General features: G+C 40.9%; 1 protein-coding gene across 3 annotated transcripts in view; it reads left to right on the top strand.

The window, feature by feature from the left end:
* The window catches only part of LOC111866765 (membralin), a 150,666-nt gene that overhangs the window by 13,120 nt on the left and 114,746 nt on the right, over window positions 1–22,800 (top strand). For 2 of the 3 annotated variants that reach the window (XM_023856008.2, XM_023856009.2), the window contains 6 exons: window positions 1,716–1,777; window positions 3,768–3,821; window positions 5,228–5,339; window positions 6,649–6,892; window positions 7,588–7,678; window positions 17,426–17,483. In XM_023856008.2, the coding sequence (XP_023711776.1) occupies window positions 1,716–1,777; window positions 3,768–3,821; window positions 5,228–5,339; window positions 6,649–6,892; window positions 7,588–7,678; window positions 17,426–17,483 (621 nt within the window). The remainder of the gene's footprint in view (window positions 1–1,715; window positions 1,778–3,767; window positions 3,822–5,227; window positions 5,340–6,648; window positions 6,893–7,587; window positions 7,679–17,425; window positions 17,484–22,800) is intronic. The other variant, XM_023856010.2, reaches the window with a different exon arrangement.

Raw genomic sequence — 22,800 nt, 5'->3', positions numbered from 1 at the left:
TGGCCTGCCTAATGTCCTAGGCCTTCACATTAATCTATCATCCTACCCTCGGGGCTCACTGGGTACACTGGAGTTTACACATTAAAATAACTCAACCACACAGTTATCACCATTACTATCAAACAACAGATTATCAATCGGCATGGCTAATATACGTGAACAGACCCACCTGAAGTACAAGATGTCGGCACACTGCCTCCGCTAGTCTGACCCATGTCGAAGAGAGCCTTCGGCTGACAACTCTCTATTCTGTTTAAAATCAGAATTACAAGTCTCTTGAATTTCCCTAATTTATAGTGTTACTTTGCTGATTAGGCATTGACGACAGAGGGTAGTTAACTCCTCCTCCGTGCCCTCTATTCCCACAGTTATATTCTCATTGGATATTCTATGTGGCTGGGGGTGGACCTCTTGCGTCTTATCGCTGTGTATTACTCATATGACCATCTCCAGTGGCCTAGTTAGCGGAGCGTTTTGCATACGGTATTACGCATGAATGCTGATTATCGCATTCTTAACCTAATTGCGTGTCCATGTGTTGTCATCTTTGCTCTTTCACTGCAAAACACCTTTCGCAAGTCTCCAGGCACCTAGGTAATGACTTAAATTTTCAATCCCAAATTTGATCCTCAACACTCACCACAATGAGGACTCTGATTTTTAGTATAAAACTGCTGCCATCTGTTGGCCCTGTATGCAGATTACTAGGAAGGAAGTCAAAGAATATAAAGAACATAGTTGCTGCACTCAGCATGTGGTCATAGCATGGTAGCAAATTCTTAAATTTGGTGGCAGAAGACTTCTCACAGTGGACATACATGAAAAATGTTGAACATCTTCCAGTGGAGTGTAATAATGTGTTAAGATTTGGATACTAGTTCCAATTATAAACAGATATTTGCTGCAATTGACATAATAGACAGTCCATCTCCTGGTCAGCAACCATACCAACATGACAAACATGCAAACATGTCTGTTAGAGATAACATTTGTACCATTTGCTGTAATGTCTTCATTTTTTGTACGGTGATAACATCTGTAACAAACATGAAAGTCTTACTGGGCTAAATGTTATGGGAATAAACAAATAGAAATATGATGACTGTGCAAAATAGTTTGGTCTGACTAATTATTGTAAGTTAAGATATGAAATTTGTATGGTACATTAAAATTACGTACAAATTTTAAAGTGACGCTGGGATTGGACAGTTTTCATCATTTCATTTTTGGTTAAAGATCACAATTTATGGGGAGGTAGATGTGCTTCTGTTTGTCAGGTGAAAGTATTAAACCTATTATGTTGGGTCCATTAGGTGGAGCTAATCTCTGTTCTAAACTAATGGACTCAGCTGAGTATGTTTCAGAATAGTTAATTCTTTAAGGCACAATTATTGCTATACATATATATCACCTGCATTAAGATGGAGAAACTCAGCATTTTGTCCACACAGTGTGTTTGTGTTTTGTATTATTTTTGGAATAAACCGATTGTTTCCCTAAACTGCGTTAACTGGTTTGTCATCATTGTGGAGTCATAATGTGTTTCCTGTGAGGTAGAAATTGAATTTTTAAATATTATGTAGGAGAAATTTGGACCTCGAAGTGTTAACATCATTCAATCGGGAGATATGCCAGAGCCTTGAAAGTATGCTGTATCATCGAAGCAAAGCAAAATGCATAGTTCTGTTTAACTAAAGTGTATTTGTATGTTTCAGACACAGATGCTCCAGCTGTTTCATTAACAGCTTGGGATACAACATCTCCTGAAACTGGGCAGGTAAGTTGTTGATGTAGTTTTGGAAACAGTGAACTATTTGTAATAGGGAACTTCACATTGCATGCAAACAGAAATACCCCTGAAGAAAGCAGTCTTCTGGGATTTGGCACCGTGTATATGTGGTGTTAACCGACGTTTCGGAGGAACGTATCGCCTCCATCTTCAGGGTAGAAGAAAATATATAAAAAATCTGCAAGCGAAGAGACCGTGAGAATCGGTAAAAGCAGACTGTGGTCTCACGGTCTCTTCGCTTGCAGATTTCTTATATTTTTTCTTCTACCCTGAAGATGGAGGCGATATGTTCCTCCCAAACGTCGGTTAACACCACATATACACGGTGCCAAATCCCAGAAGACTGCTTTCTTCATAGTCACCGCCGTGAAAGCCTCAAATCTTACACAGAAATATCCCTAATCAACTGTCATAAATGTACTGGCCATACATGATCATCTTTCGTTTATTTTGTCGCTACGACTTAAATTACCTAAGAAAATAAAATTTGAGGTTCTCATGGCCGTGACTGTGAAGATTAGTCTCTTCTGGGATGTGACATGATGCTTTGTAATATGTGAGATCTCCAATATTCAGAGGAGCCTGATGCATCCATCTTTAGGGTAGACAAGTAAGCTGAACATGGAAATAGTACATATATAGGGAGATGGGAGATGGGGACTAGGGTCTAGAGTAAATCAGTAGGAGAAAGGAGAACAGTGGAAAGAATTCTGACTCTTTAAAGGGCAGAGCAAGTGGAAGAAATAATAGCTGCAAGTGAGTCAGTAAGAGAAGGAAGCCTGGAGGAACTAGGTAAGGAAGCAGTGGCTCTTTAGAGGTTCTTTTCAGGTGCAGAGTATTTTTTTTTATTGCTAGTGGAGTGGGGCTAAATCCCTTGTACTGCAGCCACTTCTGGCCTGTTGTACCAGACCAGATGATAGGTGAAGGTGATTTTGGAGCTATTGGTTGAATGAAGATTGGCAGGGGAAACCGAAGTACTCTGAGAAAACCTGCCCCAGCGCCACTTTGTTCACCACACATCCCACTTGACCAGACCGGGGATCGAACCTTGGCCGCTGCGGTGGGAAGCCAGCGACTAACCGCTTGAGCTGTGGCGTGGCCCCAGGTGCAGTCTAAGTGGAATGTAATAATAATGTATTGGACCACACAGTGTGAAGCCCAAGAAGAAAGTAATCAAGCCAGGAGTGGATCAGAATATTCCTAAAGATGCTGTCTCTATATCATCGTCGTTATCATTCGCAGTACAGCCATTTTTGAGCCATATAGCCTTAGAAGATTCTGCCAGATTGTATCCAGTTTTCATGCCTTTCAATTTTGCAGCAATATTTTCTTTTAATAGAGCAATGTTAGCAGCCTCATGACCAAAACCCCCCACCCCACCCTCAACCTGGAGGACCAGGTCTCTGTATTTATGTCCCTCAATGACAGAGTTGCCCAGTTATGCCCCAAGGCACAGAGATCCTTTATCGTCGCCTTCTGTGACTTGCAGGGCTACAATGGAGATATTCTAACCTGCCTCCACACAGGAATGTTTTATTTATATATATTTGAAGCTTTCATACTGAGTGAGTGACTGACTCACCCAGTCACCCACTCATTCTCTAAGTCACCCCCTCTCCCCTCCTCCTTGAGAAGCCAACAGTTGCTCAGCCATGCAAAATATACCTAACATTTAATGGAACCTGAAGGTTTATTACCCCGCTCCCAGTGCCTGCCACTGGGCTCTATCGTGAGATGGTTGAATCCAGACCATACCCCCCTCCCTTGTCTGTAAGATCCATTTTAATATTATCCTTCCATCTTCATATACTGTAGGTCTTCATAGTTGTCTCTATCCTTCTGCTTTAACCACCAGACCCTGTCTGCACGTATTCATCGTCTGTCCCAAATTCATGCCACAGTTTTCTGTCCATTGGTCCAAACATTAGAAAGGTACTTGTTGCAGTTGTCTCATACATTGTTCATCCTGATATTTTAGGTTCCTGCTGAGGCTGATACAGGCCAGCCTGAAGGTTTGGATCCACAAGAAGAGGTGAGAATGAGGACTCACAGATGTATATAGGATATCAGTCAATATGAGCAGTAGTGGTATACTAATGTCATTCAGACAAAATTTGTCATAGTCAAGAGTAAACTTTATATGAACATTGATCACTGGACTTGAGACTGGTTATGTTTTTAGTTCATGCACTTAAGAATGATGTTATCTGTGCATGGTGTCATAACCCAGAAATTTGCAACCTTAATTTTAACAAATCTGTCGTAGAGCAGTTGTTTCTAGGATGATTTACTTGACATTTAATGGATTTGATGTTATCACAGCAGTAACTGTGAAGAGTACCGTCTTCTGGGATATAATGCAGTGTCGTCTAATAAAAGTCAAATGATGTTTCGTAGGAGAACACAGCCTTGATCTTTAGGGTTGAGGAATAGAGCCTCTTGTCCACCTGTTTCTTGCTAATTTCTTTGTTGGCTTACTCTTTGACACTGAAGAACGGTGAAGTATGTTCCTTTGGATCATCAGTCCTCAGTGTTTGTTAACTGGTGGTGTGTGTAGTCTTAGGGGTGTGCAAGAGAAGTCAAGGGGGTACATGAACACCACTTAAATGTCTGAATATTTTTAAGCTCTAATGATGGCAAGTTTATTGCATATAGGCAATTTCTTCCAAACAGCCAGACTAAATTGTGTTGCAGTCGCAGAAAATATTAGGCATTTGTATACTTCAAAGACTGAAAAAGCGGTACTTATAAGAAATCAGTTAAACATCCTGTTGATGGAGGCAGTGGAGCCCGGATTGCGCAATTGGTATAGCAACTGGCTACGGGGTTTGATGGCTGAGGGATTGGAGTTCAAGTCCTGTTAGGATCAAGAATTTTTCTCTTCTCCATGTTGTCCAGAACAGTTCTGGGGCCTACCCAACCTGGTATCCAATGGATACGGGGGGCTCTTACCGCAGGGTAAAGCAGCCGGGGCTTGAAGCTGATCACTCACATCCAAATAGTGTCAAGGTCAAGAAACCTTGAATCTATACAGCCACTCCTCCACGTGTCTTCATGGCATAGTGGTTAGCTAGGTAAGCAAAGTAACAACTTTTACTTTATAAGAAAAGTTTTGAGAAATGCTGCATCATTGGACTTCTGCTAGGTTACATGGGTTACATCCCAGAAGGTAATACTCCTGTTTTTGTTAGTCAGTTTGTGTCCTGTAGATAGTTCATATAGCAGTTGTTCCATTGAACTTTAGCCCCACTCTGTCGTAATGAGAGTGCTGTTGCTTTTCTTGTCACAGTGTTTCAGTCCGGAATATTGGAGTTTAGGGAAAAGATGAAAGAATTACCTGAATGTGTGCTCTCCATTTGGTATACCCTTTCTATCAAAGGTTGTCATTTCTTATTCATGGCTACTTTCACAAGTAACTGAAATATATTTATGTTACAGTTCATTCTTCACACAAATGAAACAACACGAATGGATGAATCACTGATTGGTGATAAAATCATTGCTCCTTTGAAAGAATCAGTGTCTGAAGTCGAGAAACTGGTTCGAGCAGGTGTGTATGAGGAACAACATGTTATTTATACATATCATGACTCATGATTTATTGAAAGTGTAGTTGTAGTCATTGTGTAAAAGTTGTTATATGTTGTACATTTTATTGTAGGCAGAAACATCTTGTATTTGTTATACAAACTCTCTTATTTGAAGTTGATTCTAAAGGGTACTGACAGTAGTGTATATTACTGAGAATTATTTGGTTTTCAGACTTTGCCTGTTGTCCGGAATTCTGAAAACTAGAAAACACAGCGTTTCGGAAACTGGATCTGTTTGCATCCTCAGGTGAAGGGGGAAAACACCTACTCTGTTGGGTTCCTTAGAAGGAGCTTCAGGTTAGCTGTTTCTAAGAGACGCAACAGAGTAGGTATCTGCACCCTCACCTGAGGATGGAAACAGATCCAGTTTCAGAAACGTTGCATTTTGTAATTTTTAGAATAATGGACAATTGCCAAGTCTGAAAACCCAGTAATTCTGAGATTTGAAGTTCTCATGGTGTTTTGTTTTAAGATTAAGGTCTTGTGGAATGTAATATTGTGTACTATGGAAGATGGAGGCAGTGTTTCCCTCTGAAACATTGGTTGCCTATCTGCCAAACTAGTTGTGTTACATCCCAGAAGACTGTAATCTTAGTTTCTTATAACAGTATGGAAGTATTGACCACAAGTAAATCTGTCTGTTCTGCCCACGCATTTTGCTGAAGACCTCTTTGATTAAAGAGTTATTACAGAGCCAGGCTGTATTCTTTGATACAGTTTTTTAAATACCTCCATGCCACCCCTTTCAGAAAATATTTGGTGCAGATATTGAAGTGATAAGCATGTTTTACAGCTGTACTGAACTCCAGTCTGCAGAGGCTAGAAATTAATTACATAAATTAGTAGGAAAAATGAACATGTCTCTGTCTTAGCCATCAAATATGTTCCATTTTCCAAATACCAGATCACTTCTGTCCTCAACAAACTATTTCACACTGCAAATGAAAATTTGCTAGTTAATAATAGATGAGGGTGCAGACTGGGGTGCTAGGTTCTGTTCCTGGTAGGAATGCCAGAATTGTTGCCTTTTTCAGCACTATAAAACTGCCTCCAGGGTCATCATAGCTTCCTATCCAGTAGTTACCAGGGTTTCCTTACTCAGGGGTAAAAGGAGCAGAGTGAACCTGACCGTTCACCTCTGTTTAGTGCCAAGGTTGCCCCCTTTTGTCGTTTGTCTTCATATGACATCATTTAAACATGGGAATAACTTTACGTTTACATTTGTTTGCTACATCTTGTGAGGATGTTTCATAGTTACTGTGTTTCTAGTGTTGCCAGAGGAAGAATACATTGTGGAGTATTCACTGGAATATGGATTTCTGCGTCTTTCTCCGGGGACTCGTCAGAAACTCAACATACCTGTGAAAATTGTGACCTTGGATCCCACTAAAGATTCGTGCTTTGGTGATGCATTCAGTCGCTTTATCCTGGATGAATTTCTGGGATATGATGATTTGTTGATGGCAAGCATCAAGACGCTTGCTGAACAGGAGGACAACAAAGGTTATCTCAGGTGGGGTATGCTAACTGGGTTCTGTATATCTCTTGTTGTTGGCACTACACCTGTCATTATACATTCAAAACATCAAAATGTATTCGTAGCACACAAGAATGCACTGAAAATTAAAAAGAGAAAACTAATATGGTTGTGTTCATATTAGATGAATGAGGAAGGATTATTTTGTCTCTGAACAACTAATAAGTGAACAAAAATTATTCCAAAGTGAATTGCAGTTTCAGTTATTTGATTGAACTAGGTATTTTTGGCACAAAATAGCTAAGAATTCGTATACATTAATTATTTGTAATACTGATTTGTTGAACTTGGAATGCCTGGTTATAATAACAGAAAATTTTATAATATCATTAAACGAAATTTAATTTTCACCCCCTAATTAACAGATTTACAAAAAGTAAAAGAGGAAAGCTTGTTAGAAAAAAAGAGAGCTTGGAGGCTTTTTTTTTTTTTTTTTACCATCAATCCACATAAAATGGAAACAAATTTCGGCTGCTAGCCAACTTGCTTATATTCGGTTGATGGGAAAGAATGTTTTTCTGTATGAGGGAAATGAAATGTGTTCATCAAATGGTGAATTTTTCTGAAGGTTTTGCTCTGCCATAGTTAAATGTAATTTGATTTTATGTATAGGTAGTGATTTTGATGACAGAATCAGTGTTAATCATGGGTTCTTTGTGTAATTTCTCCAGGAATGTGGTAACAGGAGAACACTACCGCTTTGTGAGCATGTGGATGGCCCGCACATCCTATTTGGCTGCATTTTTCATAATGCTAGTTTTTGTAAGTATACCCCTTAGATTTTATTCACTTTTAATGGTATCTTGCTTTAGATGGATCCATATTAATTTCAAGACATGCTTGTAATTTACTGTCTTTGTGCAGTTACACAATTTGGAGGTGGGCCAATACTCCTTACCTTTTATCCCTTCCCTACCCACCTTAACCCCTCTTTTTCCAGTTCCTTGTGGGCATACCATGATTGTCTTTGAAATCTTTCAGCTCCTAAATATTTTATAAGATATGAAATATGATGATGATATAATCATAATTTCCTCCTCCAACTACCCTCCACTGATGTGCCTACCAAATTGGTTCATCTTATGGTAGATCCTTTCTTCACATTCAGTTTCACTCCTTTGGTATCTGTGTCCATTATTTCCCTACTCTCTTGTGTATGTCTTTCATCATTTAGTCTCCCTTTACCTTCATCCATGCATGGTCTTCTTGATGCACATTTATTGAAATGAAATTTCATTCCTTTTTTAAAACGTTCAGAAAATATTTAACTGAATTATTGTAGTTACCAGAGAGATCTTGCCTACCTTAATTTGGTGACGGAGGCTGAGGCCAGGGTCTTAGTTTGTGGTCGAGTAGGGCTATTGAACATAGGCCATGCCCAGATTCTCAGCTGGTTTTTGGAATCGGCCTCTTTTTGTCAATTAGTCAGATGAAATTATAGCAGTGGTTGCTTTTGACGCTCCCTTTAAAGTGTAAATCCTCATGATGTGAACATTGGTTGTCAGCCTGGCCCATGACCCATCAGCCCAGGGAACTAATCTGCCCCCTCCCTGTTAACTCTGTTAACTTTTGAACAGAGCAGTATTACTAAGAACTAAAGTTTTAGCCTAATTCTGCAGCTCACATATACATAAGCTGGTTCACATGGTCCCTTTCCTACACAAAAATACTACAGACTGATGTAAAATTCATGCAGGTCATACTGTCAACTTGCTTTTCATATAAGAAAATAGCCCATGAAATACGAGTACTTCATTACCTCTGTTTTCTGTTTCAAGAAAATATATGTTAAGGTACCATGTGTACAATGAAATCCCTGTGCAATGAGTCTCCTGAGGGAATGGCTTTCATGTGCCAAATTGAGGTTTTCACTGAATAAGGTTTGTGCAAAATTACATCAAAAAACTGTTTGTCTTGAGACTTGTGGTATTGTGGTAAACAGTTTATTTACTTTCTGAAACAAGTAATGATATATGAAACAAACACTAAGAATGCCAGTTTAGAATCAAAGCAACTATGACCTCACAACTAATATGGCTTTGGTGTGTATTTGGTATATGTCATAACTCACCAGAAATTATGTTTGTGCGGTAACGATTTCTGGCAAAGTACAGAAAAGTAAAATATTATTTATGTTGGCCTTGAACTGGGACCAGAGAAATATTAATGAAGTATGCGATTTGCAAAGTGTGGCAACACAAAATCAGGAGTTTTACTTTTTTACTACAAAGCATGATTTCATATGCGTGTCTTCCCCTTTGCTGTCATGCATGGAGCTGCAGTTGGAAGAAATGGTATGCATTTCTTGCTTTATGAATTCTTGTAGTTGAAAATCCTTACTTACTGCAGTTTTGAAGCTGTGAAATTGAAATATTTTGTTGGTTATCTAAGAAACTGTGAAACATCAGAGTAAGGGTAAGGCTATGCATGTAACAGGCTGTGGAAGCCCATAGTGTTGTGAGATGTAGAGGAAGATAAGTGTGTTTCTGTTTCTGAGTACCGAGTACTGCGCTGTGGAGACATAACCCACATACAAGTCTACATAGTGTCACAATGATGAAGACAGGAATCTAAATTGTTGTTGCTGTGAAAACGTCAACTTTTGCTGCTAGAGATGTTATTAGATGAGCACTGTAGGTTGGTGACAAGGATGGTGACTGGCCACTGCACACAAAGCCAGCACCTACGCATGTCATGAGCCTCTTGGAAAGTGCCATGTGCAGGAGATATGGGCAGGAGGAGGAATGCTCCTACTGTGTACTTTGTCAGTGCTCAGGTTTGGCTAAACGTAGAATAGAAGTGTTCAGCTGTGCATTGTGAAAGCTCACAGATATCAGGAGGGCCAATGTTTGGATGGTTCTGACTCTGCCATTATGCATGGGGATCTCTGAAGTGCCACAACAAGATCATGGAAACACAGTGAACCCAGTGGCAGTTGAGTGCTTTGGGTGACTGAAATAGTTGCACTTCCCTAAGTCACTACGAACACCAGTACAACATGGGCAATGAAAGTATGAACTAAACCTCTCAGATATACAGTTTTGGTTTTTTGTTTTTAGTGTCTGAGGGTGGGGCGAGGCTGAGTACACTTGGCATGACAGCCACTATTTGGCCTGTTGTACGAGCCCTGGGTGATAGATGATGATGATGTGTGTGGAACAGTGGGTGGAATGAGAATTGGCAGAGAAAGCTGAAGTACTTGGAGAAAACCTGCCCCAGTGCCACTTTGTGTACCACAAATCCCACATGACCTCACCTGGAATTGAACCTGGGCTGTCACGGTGGGATGTTGGTGGTTAAGCACCTGAGCTATGGCATGGTCTTCTATATCTACTATGTAACCCATTCCTGTTGCATTTATTTCCAACCTGACTGCTGCCGGTTGCAAAATTGATTTGCACAAAAACGGAAAAAAGAGAAACAACATGGGTGTGGAAAAATTTGTTGTTCCTATGCACAGATTACTAACTGGGAAAGTTGGTTCAAGTGGAAACACTTTTTGACTTGAATCTGGGATGTCTTTCTGAAATTCCTGAGTCTCTCCAGGCAGATACCAGAATGATACCTTAATTTAGGCCATAAGCAGTTCCTTCTGCATCCTTTTCAATTCATTGTTAATTAGATGATCATTTGATGCTCTGCAATATGAGCTACTGGTAGTTGCATTAACTAAACCACAGATACATGGAAGAGATGTCAAAGACTGTAAAGAGCAAAGATATTATTACACTACAATCATAATGTGGCAGTAAATTTGTAGGTTAGTGGCAGAAGGCTATAGTTAGTGCATCTGTGCTAGAGAATTATGATGTTAGAAGCCTTCCAAGAGGTGACAGGAAAGGGGTAAAGGTTAAGCACCGTATCATTGGAAGCTCTCTATTGCTAGGATGATACTAGCATTGTGATGTAGCATATAATCGACACATGCTCTATACGGTACTGTTAGCTTCCCTTAAAGGTGAAATTGTTCCTATGCTTAATTAACGATGACATCATGAAGATGTATGGGGAGTGGAGCTGTAGCTCCATTTATTCTTAAATTCAGTGTTGGATAAAGGTGAGTGGTCAGCTTTGTGCCCTGGCCACTTTGCTTCCGTTAAAAGGTTTGTGGTGCCCATCAGATATGAGGCTACGTGGGCCACAGAGCTGGCATGGACAATGCAGAGAAGAGAAAGAAATATCTTGTCCCTGTTCTGAATAATACCCTGATTCCTGTCATCCAGCCTGGAGTGTAGCTGCCATGCCAACGGAGCTACTTCATTTCTATTATGGATTTGGACTTCTGGTAGAAGCCCTCACTTACAGGCAGACACTTGAATTGAGGTTCAACCAGTGACAAGAAAGTGTGGTCATTATTCTTCTGCAAAACAGTTATGGTAAAATAGATGATCAGTGTAGTGGCAAGGACTGTTGTGTGCCCTTTGTAAATGAATCAGTGACAGTCAGGCTTAGCTGTGTCTGGTGAAAGCATCTGTTGGTGTTGTATGCTGTATGCCATCATAGAGCGAGATGCTGGTATGCAGTGCTCCATGAAATATTTATAACAGTTTTAATGTAATGTTGGAAGTGAAAGACCATTGAAGTGAGCCCTCAGCCTTACACAAATGAACCAAAGAAATGGTCTTTAAGATTCTTGGCTGTTTCAAGTGGGGAAGTGGTCAGTGGTGGCCCAGTTTACAGAATTGTAAAATGTGAATAGCAGACAAGAGATGGCATGTTGCATGGGACTTAGAACAGCGCCTCAAATATCTCAGTGAATCAAAGTTATCATTTAATGCCATGAGCAATGTGAAGGTTTGTTTGCTGGGTAAAATTTGGCACGGATAGTTTTGGTCGAAATGTGTTGAGACAAATTGTTGCCATCTAACAACAGGAGAGAAGTTCACACACATGCATGCACACATATTGTTGCTGGAATGAAGGAAAGCTTAGAATTTGATGGCAACAAAATGTCCATGTTACGGGTTAAAGTTCATGGGCTTCATGTTTCAAAACTGCAATGATATTGGAAGTTCCTTACATAACAAAGTGATACTGCATCTGCAAGGGTAATGTTTCCCCAGCAAAGAAACAGGAGGTACAGGAGCTACAAACATATACATTTATACATGTATAACGTTTGTAGATAATCGAACTCATACCTGCAGAGTTTACTGGAATATATGTTATAGGTCAGCTAGTCTCTGACCCCTACAAAAAATAAATATCATCATTCATTGTCAGAAACATCTCTGAAGGTATTTCATACCTTGAGTAACTGACCTTACAGCATACAAGTGCCATGTGTTCGGTGAGATCTCTGGTGTGGCAATTTTGGTTCCAATTATGTGTCAAAAATGGAATCTGGTAACTTTCTAATGATGTCATATTGATCTACATCACGGTCTGATGATGGTGCACCCTTGGATATGTCTTAAACACAGTTTAACTCGGTGATATAGTTGTTCATAGATATTTTCCCTGTTTCCTTACATGTTTGAGGGCTTTGGCAGTTGGTGAGACATCCTTCTCAGGCTTTCCTGCTCGCCATAGATATTTGCTGTTCAAGCTCTTTCATTTTTGAACATTTTCTTCAAATTATTCGTGTTCTGGCATTTAGTACTAACAATACCATCATTGGATGTGATCCTAACCCATTTATATAGATCTCTGAACTTATCTCACTAAGATCCATTTGAATGTTATCCTCTCATCTGCTTGATTTTCCAACTGGATGCTATCCTGGAGGCTTGCATATGATTCTGTATACATATTATGTCATCTTCCCGATTTTCACATTCTGAAGTTTGTGCCTTAGCCAAACTAGAAGGAAAGGATTCTCAAGACACTCAACAATGGACATGTACAGTAAACATGACGTTTCTTATGTCAAGAATATATTCCAGTTGTGGCTGGACAATCGTTTATCACCTTAATGTATGTAGTGGAACTGACATAGATACCAGGCCGGGGAATTTAATTAATCACTGATGCTTTCATGTCTACTGTGTGTTGAGTGGACATCTGTTGGGAATTTGTCCATCTGCTCTCTAATTGCTAATTGGAGTCAGTACAGACTGTCTCACGTTAACAGAACACTGTAATTGCCTAGATATAATGCACACTAAGATTACCATCTTCTGGGATGTGATACCGTGTAGTTTTGTAGATAGAGATCTACCAAATTACAGAGTGCCACAGTGCAACTTTTGTTGCGTGTATATTTGTTGCCACGGAAACATGTTTACCGATCCTTTGCCTAGAAATGAGTTGCATAACACTGCTGTTTATTCGCTTATCTTGTGGTAATTACATAGCAATGGCTGTACACGCCAATGTGAAGGTCACATCATTGAGGCTAATTTGATTTTTTAAAATGGAAATCCATACATTTAAGAACAGATCATTGCAATTGAGCGGGTAGCACCCTGGTTTCTTAAGCGGGAGATCTCGATTTAAAATCTTCGGCCGGAAACAGGACATTCTGATTGAGATTTGTATGATGTTTCTCAATCCATCCTATAGAATGCCTGGAAAGTACTATGAAGAATCGGTAAATAGGACACAAATGGAAGTACAACAGTTGTAATGGAGGTAATATATGTTTTCTGCGTGTATTACTAGGTAGCAGTATATTCCAGCTTCATGACAGTCTAGAGAGCAGACGCGCATGTGCATGATTAGAGGCTGGTTACAGTAGTCAAAATGAAGACCGTACATGAGTATATTACAGAAAAGCAGAGTTCTGTTGTACGTTTTTTGTGAGAAAAAGGGCTCAACACACGGGTTATTCGTAAAGAAATGTTTCCTGTTTACTGCGGGAAGTGGTTGTTGTGTAAAGTGGTTCATTGCTGGTCTAGAAATTCTCTTAAGGACGTTCTAAAGCCACAGATGATGTTTCACCAGATGCAGAAGTGGCTGAGACAACAGTCAAAACACTTTTATACTGCAGGTTTTGACGTGCTAGTAAAGAGATGGGACAGTTGTATCAGTGTTGGTGGAGAATATGTCGAGACATAAGTGTTTTTGTCCAGGTTCAGATGTCACATGTTTTACATTTTATATCCATTTGTGACATATTTACTGACTCTCCCCTCATACCTCAGGTAGGTCACGGCCGATTCTTTCCACCATTTGTCCAATTCATCGTTTGCCAATAAACCTACTGTTTGATGTTATAAGTTCTGATCTGCTGACATTGTCGTTGACGGAGCGGGTTAGCGTAGCCATAACGCTCTACACTTGTAATGGAGAGGTGCTTGGTTCGAATCTCGGCTGGGGCACCAGCTATCTTCATTGAGGGTTTTGTGGTTTTCCTTAGCCTCTCCAGACAGGATAACACCTTTATTAGACCACGACCTTTTTCCTTAATACCCTTTTCAATTTGTCATTTATGAGTCATCATACCATTTGACATTATATAGTCGTGCTGCTGATACTTATGGATCTGAGCCCTTCTTGAGGAGAAGCCAAATCTGCAGCTACTCAAGAATTTCCCAGCAATTTATGGAACCCGAGGGTTCATTACCATGTTCACAAGAGCCCTCCACTGGTTCCTATCCTGCGCCTGATCAATCCAATCCAATTCAATCCATACCATCCCATCCTTTCTCTCTAAGATCCAGTTTAATATTGTCCACCCACCTACTCCTTCGTCTTCCCAGTGGTCTCTTTCCTTCTGGCCTTCCCACCAATATCGTGCATGCATTCCGCTTCTCCCCCGATCGTGCTACATGGCCTGCCCACCTCATCCTCCTTGACTTGATCACTTATAGCGTTTTAAAATAACTCTCAAGAAAAAAAAGAGACGGTGCCGTTAAAAAACCACGTATGAATTAATTTTGAGTCTCTCTAGTGAAGTTTTGAACAGTCTGCATCATTTGGACCTAGTATCATTTTAATTTGTACTTTGAAACGTTTCCTTGTGACGATTTCCCTTTTTATACCATGTTTAAAGCTCTTTTGTGTGTGTGAGGGCCATTGTATTAACGTCACAAAGTGTGGCATCAGATTATGGGAGGAATCACAATTTACGTCTGCAGGAAAACGCTTTATTGCTGCATCATGTTTTTTATTAGAGCATTTCCTAGGCGAGACGGGATTTGGGGCGAGGGGTGGATGACGGATTACTAGGTATAGAGTGACGCAGGCATCCGAATTTCATGGTGCCACTCGTCAATAGAGCCTGATGATGGCCTCTAACGTCTCCTGTGACGCATGATTACGGCCCGTCCGTGTTATACATCTCCTTTCTACTGCAGGGCGAGAGACCTTCACAGTATAATCATAATTTTGATATATTGTGCGAGTGGAGTGTATGGTATAGTAATTGATACCCCTCCCCCCAATCCCTTCCCACCGTCGGTGTCCTGTGTCTACTGCTATATGACTCTAGCCGTTCCTACAACCCAAGGGGTGAACGGATACCCTAGCAGCAGCTAGGGTTAATTAGGTCATTAACTTCAAACTATATGGTAGAGAAGAGGGTAAAATGGGACAGGGGGTATCATTTCACTACGAGGAAGATGAATACGCGGTGATTTAGGATGTGTGCTCGATTCGACCAGGCTTGCTGTGTTATTTTTGGGCTCGTTATGACGTAATATACGTCCTGATCTCCGCAGGAAGCTTTGCATTCAGCTGTTTTGTGTATGAGAAGTATATTTATGCATTTACTTCTGTGTGTGTACTTGTTAAAGCTCTTATAAGCCTAGGGCATTATGCCGATAATCTGTTTTTGGTATACCGCTTGATGAAAAGGGAGTGTCGTGAATGTAGAATGATACAGCATAGTTAATTTGTTTTGATTGTTAATTTAACCTACAGTTTTCTGTTATATGAATTGTAATATGGCGATAAAATTAAATCAGGATTAATGTTTACGTGTGTCACAATTCGCGAATTGCCCGGTGAATATAGTTGTATCTGATGGGGGAGTTTGGGACTCGAACCATATATATATATATTGCTTTTTCGCAGCGAAAGGTTGTGAAAACGCCCCTGATCGCTTCGAAGTGTTTGTGTGTCTGTTCGTACATAATAACTGTAAGAACAGGCGAACAGATTTTCATGAAATTTGAAATTGGAGAATTTTGTTAAAATTAGCTAGCTCATTCCAGTTTTGGTTAAAATCAGACAACACTGTCGGATACTATAATTGATGACGTGTGGACGTGCGTGTTTTCTTCTGTGTGCATGTCGAGCAGAACTCGCGAATTTTTTTTTTCGGAGCGGAAAATGTTTCTAGTAAAAATTGTTCAGAATAATGACACAGTTTCGCACTGTAAGGTTTGTAGGTTTCGAGTGGAGTACTTTAAAAAACAGTAAACATATGTCAGAAGCGTTATGTCTAGTTCTTGTTGTCTGTCATTGGTCCCAAATAATAATACAATCTTATGCAATCTTACAAATGTCTCTTTAAGACTGTACAATACGTTTCTGAAACTCTAGGGCTTTAAAACAGAATTTATAACGAGACATACAGTGTTGCACCCATCCGAACAATTGTCACGTTTCCGCCTACGAAATTTATTTATACTGTTCTCTTTACATTCGTGTAGGAGCAGCTGTCGATACTGTAGGCGGTGCAGTTATACCTGTATTTGTAACGGTACTGAACTTCACGAAGGATTTTGAACGGCATGGTTTGATTTAAATAAGTTTTGATACTCTAAATTCCTTTAGAAGTGTACGAGGGAGACACATTAAATGGGTAACAAATGGATATAAAATGTAAAACATGTGATATTCGAACCCGTGAAAAACATTTATTTCTCGACATATCCTACACCAGCATTGATACGTTTGTCCCATCGTCTTACAAGTCCGTCGATACCCGCAGCATAGAAATCCTTTGACTGTTGTGTCAGCCACTTCCGCACCTCCTTTTCAACCTCGTCATCAGCGAAACGTCTGCCCCCAAGGCTGAATCGCTTTACGCGATAAACACTTCCCACCGTAAACAGAAAACATTTCTTTATGAATATCTTTCGCACTTAGTAATCTTTTTGCCCACAAAAGACGCACACCAGAACGCTTATCTTCGGTAGTATACATCTCAAGCACGGTCGCCATTTTGACTACTGTAACCAACCTCTGAATATGCGCATGCGCATCTGCTACCTATACTGTCATGAAGCTGGATTGTGCTGCTACGCAGTGATGCACATGGAAAACCTATTACGTCCATTACAGATGTTTTACTTCCATTTGTGACCTATTTACTGACTCTCCCTCGTAAGTACACGTAGTAAGTTTAAAATTTAAGCGAAGAGATTTTCTAATGTTAAAGCAGCTGGTACATATAGTAATCACAGCTTCAGAGAGCGAAGTGGCAGCAGTATTTTCCGCACTGCCGTAAACATGAAGTGGAGTAACCCCCAGTAATGTTATGTTTATACTACATTTCAAGAAAAATCCCTCAGTTTGGTTAAGAAGTTATTTCGTACTGACAGGCACGCGGACATGGTGGTCCGTTTAGTCCACATGCTTGTTTGACGTGTTTGAATATGATAACTCTCTTATTTTCAGACTGTGTCCGTATCCATGCTTCTGCGGTATTCTCACCATCAAATTTTCATTTTTATAGGTAAGTGTCTTGATTCTTTTTAACATTTTTTTTTTTTCACTAACTAGAGCAGCACTGGCGAAAATATGGCCTGTGTAGGTACTAAGATACTGTTAACAATTCATCCCTGAACGAAAATATAGATATAATGAATTAATGTGCGTGGACTACCTTGAGCAGCGGGATTATGCGTGAAGATTATTTGGCGACTGTGCCGGGGAGGCCTTACCGCTGTGCGCGCCTACTGCATGAGTTTCCCTCTTTCCTTCTTGGTCAGCTGTGGAGATATGAAACTGAATGAAGTGTACTGGTAGGTACACAAGCTGTATCTGCTTTGCATGTCTTGTGTACTTAAAAGCATCCATGCATTCAGTGTCACAAAAGACCAAGTAAGAAGAGGGTTTCTTGTACTCTGCTGTCCGTATTATTATTATTATTATTATTATTATTATTATTATTATTATTATCAGTTGTAGTAGTCCGCGTTCCCCCTAAGCCGGGGATGCAAGTGCACAAGGACTGATGTCTTCTGAGCGGCAACTGGGTTGGCTTGGCGGGGGGGGCAACGATTTTCGAAAGAAAAAAGGTCCATAAAATACATTATTTTTATACTTACTCATGGAGATGAGCCCTTCTCGAGAAGCCGCCAATCCTGCAGATACTCAAGAATTTCCCAGCATTTTATGGAACCAAAAGATTCATTACTGTGTTCACAAGAGCCCTCCACTGGTCCATATCCTGAGCCAGATCAATCCAATCCATCCCATCTTTCTAAGATCCATTTTAATATTGTCCGCCCACCTACGCCTTGGTCTTCCCAGTGGTCTCTTTCCATCTGGCTTTCCCACCAATATCCTATATGCATCCCTCTTCACCATTCGTGCTACATGTCCTGTCCATCTCATCCTCCTTGTCTTGATTATTCAAATTATTCTTGGAGAAGAGTACACGTTATGAAGGAAATAATCTCTTCGAGTTTTATTTATCTCACCCCTACATAGCAAAGTTCGGCCCTTAAGTAGCCGCGTTATTACTGTAGCATCGTGCAATTGAGGTCTCTTCTCGCAGCGTCAATATCGTTGTGTAAAGTTGTGGATTTTATCCCAGCTGATGGCAACCTTATAACAGCGCAATGCAGGAATATCCACAGTTGATCGCGGTTAGAGTTTACACATGCGAAACTAGAGCTGTGAGAGTCCAGACACCTATTGCACCAATTCCCAGAGGATATCCAAGTTGTATGCACTTCATTCGAAGAGAAAGAAGGAGATAACTCTCCTCTGTCGATTTTTTTTTGTCAGAAAAACAAAGACATAATACGGTAAATAACTAAGTATGTATTCACTGTTCTGGGGTTACCTGAAATTTGAAGTTGGTTCCTAGCTAATATAACGACACTGAATTTTTAAAAGGTTGTTTAACGTTGCTTGAAAGCGGAGCGCCTTTGGACTATTTATGGATGTTCTAGAATTCGTACTGAATGACGTAGGTATACTTCATAAAACCTCAAGCAGCTTAGCCGATGACGTATCCAAAACTCGAACTGAGGACCGGGCAATAATTTTAGGCGTGTTTGCGAGCAATACGTGGGTAGGGCAGTTAGATTTACTGTGTTCTTTCCGTTTGGGTGATCGGATTTCCTCATGCCCGTAAAATTAGTTTCGAAAAACTGAATTTAGTTTTTGTGTCTGGCGACATTGACCACATCAGCGGACTTGAATATGATTGAGATACGTTTACGTAAGTATCGAGTACGCAGAAATAATATTTACACAAAATTGTGGCTATAATTGAGATGCATATGCAGTCTACACTTTCGAGACACTTGAAGTAGTCCCCTTTTTGACGATATGCCGTTCGCTCTGTGAATCGCCTCACGCGCTTTGAAGCACCATAAATCCCGTGTAGGCGTTCTTTACTCCTGTCGTATACCTTGGATTTTGAAATCATTACATAGGTGAAAACGGGATTGTTAAGGATGTATATAATTTCAAAGCAGAGGAATTGAGTTATTTCGTTTTCATTCCAAAGACTGAGCACTACCGTCTGTGTTTATTCCGCCATCCACTTCAACAGTTCAGGGTATATACTGGGAAGTATTGAGTTTCGTCTCCTGCAAACTTCAGTAAAGGAAATTTCGCTCTTAACGCAGGAGATTGAGTCGTCAGTATGTATCTGTAATATATTATTCGGGTCACCGCGGTGAGAAGCCGGCGACTAACCTCCTGAGCTTTGACCGCGCCATAGCTCAAGGGGTTAGTCGCTGGCCTCTCACCGCGGTAGCCCGGGTTCAGTTCCGGGCCTGGTCAACTGGGGTTTGTGGTGGACAAAGTGGCGCTGGGGCAGGTTTTCTCTGAGTACTTCGGTTTCCCCTGCCAATCTTCATTCCACCAGTTGCTCCACAATCACCCTCACTTATCATTTGGGGCTGGTACTATAGGCGAGAAGTGGCCGCAGTACAAGGGACTTAGTCCCACCCCACTAGCAATAAAAAAAGTAATAGGGAGGTAGGGAGTGCGCCATCAGTAAAAATCACCAACCGCATGGGAACTCTGTAGAAGGTAGATAGGTAACTTGGTCAGCGAAAGTGTCCTACATAGACAGGTTTCACCACAGAACTTTCATTTGCACTCTGAAGCTGTTCAGACAAGTATTACTCGGTTCTAACAAGTTGGAAGCCAGACAAATGATGGGGAACTTTTATGGGCATCAAGTTACGTCAGCTTTTGCCAATTTAATTGGTATATCCAATACGGACAGCTGTTGATTATGTCCCAAATACATAGGAAGATAATATACAGAGTGTATTGGAATTCTGTGCCCATCGTGACGTCATCCTACCCAGTGTTGGGCGCACATTGTTATGGCCTGCCTAAGCAGTGGGATTACGCAGTTTTCAAATTTGCCAGTCATTTTCTGTATTGCCTTGTGAAGACAGTCTTGACGACAGACTTATCCTCCGCGTGAAGAGTCTTAAGGCATGTCTTCGCTGGAATTTAGAATACCTCTGGAACTAGTGGAGATGAAAGTGCGAAGAAGAAGGGGGAGTTCCCTTTACCCAGATTTGACCCTTTGAAGACTGAATTTCTTGTAAGTAATATATAAAAATTAAGTTCATACCTCACAGGAAACACATTATGTTTCTACAAAGACCAGCCGATTAATGCCGTTCAGGGGAAAAATCGCTGTTTATAAGACTCATACGACACACACAAATGCACTGCTTCGACAGAATGCAGGAGGAAAGGTCAGTATTCTGAGAGGTCATAGTGTCAGTCATTCTAGGCAAAAAAGGTATATGTACTCGTACATATGCCCCCGCGGTAGCGTAGTTAGTTGAGGCACTGGAAGGTCGCACGTTCGATTCCCAATGAGGTGAAATTTTTCAATTTGCCCAATCCTTCCAGCCGCACTGTGGCCCTGGGGTTGACTCAGCCGCTAAGAGAAATGAGTACCAGGAATCTTCCTGTGTATAAAGGACGGCCGGCGCGTAAGGCTAACAACTTTACCGCCATATTTGAGCCGATTGTTTAGAGAAAAATTTGGAGCCTCGACATCTCACAACCCTGTGGGCCTTCACTGCCTGTTACAGGGACAGCTTACATGTACCTTATTCCGACCGGTTTCCGAGATAGAGCTATTTCACCGCACAGTACACTGTACAGACGAGCAACACGCAATGTCCTCACACGAGTTGAAAAGTGCACTTATGCTTACGGTGGAATTTTCGGAAATGTGTTGTACTGGGTAAACTGTACCAACTTTATCACAACAGTGCTTAATATCTCTTTCTCGTGAACAGCTTTGGAACTGTACAGTGAAATAGCTCTATCTCGGAAACCTTTTTTAATAGGACACATGTACGTATACATTTTTTTTGCTTAGAACGACTGATACTGTGACCTCCCAGAATATTGACCTTTCTTCTTGGGACACTGTGTAGCAGCCACTGGACTTTAAAGGGTTGAGTACGAGTATGTGAGACTGAGGCTCACTGAAGGCGATGTGGCTAGGATAATATTTTAGCTTAGGAGACCTGAAGTATGAGTGGCATGAAGAACGTTGCGTGATGACTGTGCAGCCGTCACAAAGACTTTATTTCTGTAAGATGTGGTCACCAAGCAGCTTAGCATAGCGGTAACTTTCGAGACTCATCTTCACTAGCTCAGGCGGTTAGTCGCCGGCTTCCCACCGCTCTGGCCCGGGTTCCATCCCAGATCATGACATGTGGTGGACAAATTTAAATTGGGGCAGGTTTCCTCCGAGTACTTCGGTTTACCCTGTCAATTCTCATTCCACCAAACGTTCCATAATCGTGTATCATCCGGGGATGGTAGAATAGACAAATTAGTGGCCAACGTACCAAGTGGACTCAGTCTCACCCCACTCCACGAAAAAGAAATCAGGAGGTTTTCGGCTCGAATCTTAGCTGGGATATCAGCTGTCATCACCGATACGTCTATAATTTGCCTTCAGATCCACTGGGAATTAAAATAATAACGCCGACTCGTTAGAAAGGCCCCTTACTGTACGACATACAGCGTTACGCCAGAAGAATAATCAGAAGAATCATAAATTGTATGTTTTATGCTACAAGGAATTTTATTTTTATTTTCTGACAAACTTTATAATTTAACATTGTATAAAGCGAACCGAACAAAAATGTATAAGTCCCCTACCTGGATGCATATCGGTAAATAATGCAATAACGAGTGACATTCACGCAATGTTTGCCTGATGATGACCCGACAGTGTCGAAACATGTAGCAATACTTCATACTTCACACAATAAACGAATACTAGTGTAGCAGTATTGATTTGTTTATTATAGAGTTGTTGTGTTGACTGATTACATTAAGAATACCATGTAGCAGGGGCACGCGGTAGCGTAGTTAGTTAGTTAGTTATTGGAGAGGTGGGTTTCCCCATGCACTTAGACCAGTATTGGTCCATTGTGCTTCCCTCTATGATATTCTACCAGTCTCTATACCCTACCGATAATGGTGCGTACCATCAGTCCCGCCGAGTAAGCGAGTTCGGCCACTTGCTTGCCGGTGTCTATAATGCTTCCCCCATCTACCAGAGGTATTAGAGACTGCTGTTGGGCGGGAAACGTCCTTGAATTTGGCTCAGTGATCTCCTTTTGGAGATATTAGGTTCTTTTACGTGCCGTAAAGCTACGACACGGGACCCACGGCTTAAAGTCCCTCCCGGAGGACTTGTTCCCCGAATTTTTCCGTCCTTAAAAATTCGACGACCTCCGCCGGGTATTTGAACCCGCGTACCACGAGTCATGAGGTGGGAACCTTACCTCTAGACTACGGAGGCCGCTCGGTAG

The sequence above is a fragment of the Cryptotermes secundus genome, unplaced genomic scaffold (genome assembly GCF_002891405.2).
Source record: "Cryptotermes secundus unplaced genomic scaffold, Csec_1.0 scaffold367, whole genome shotgun sequence".
Lineage (NCBI taxonomy): Eukaryota > Metazoa > Arthropoda > Insecta > Blattodea > Kalotermitidae > Cryptotermes > Cryptotermes secundus.
Note: the sequence above shows the minus strand (reverse complement) of the source record. Positions and strands in the feature narration are given on the sequence as shown.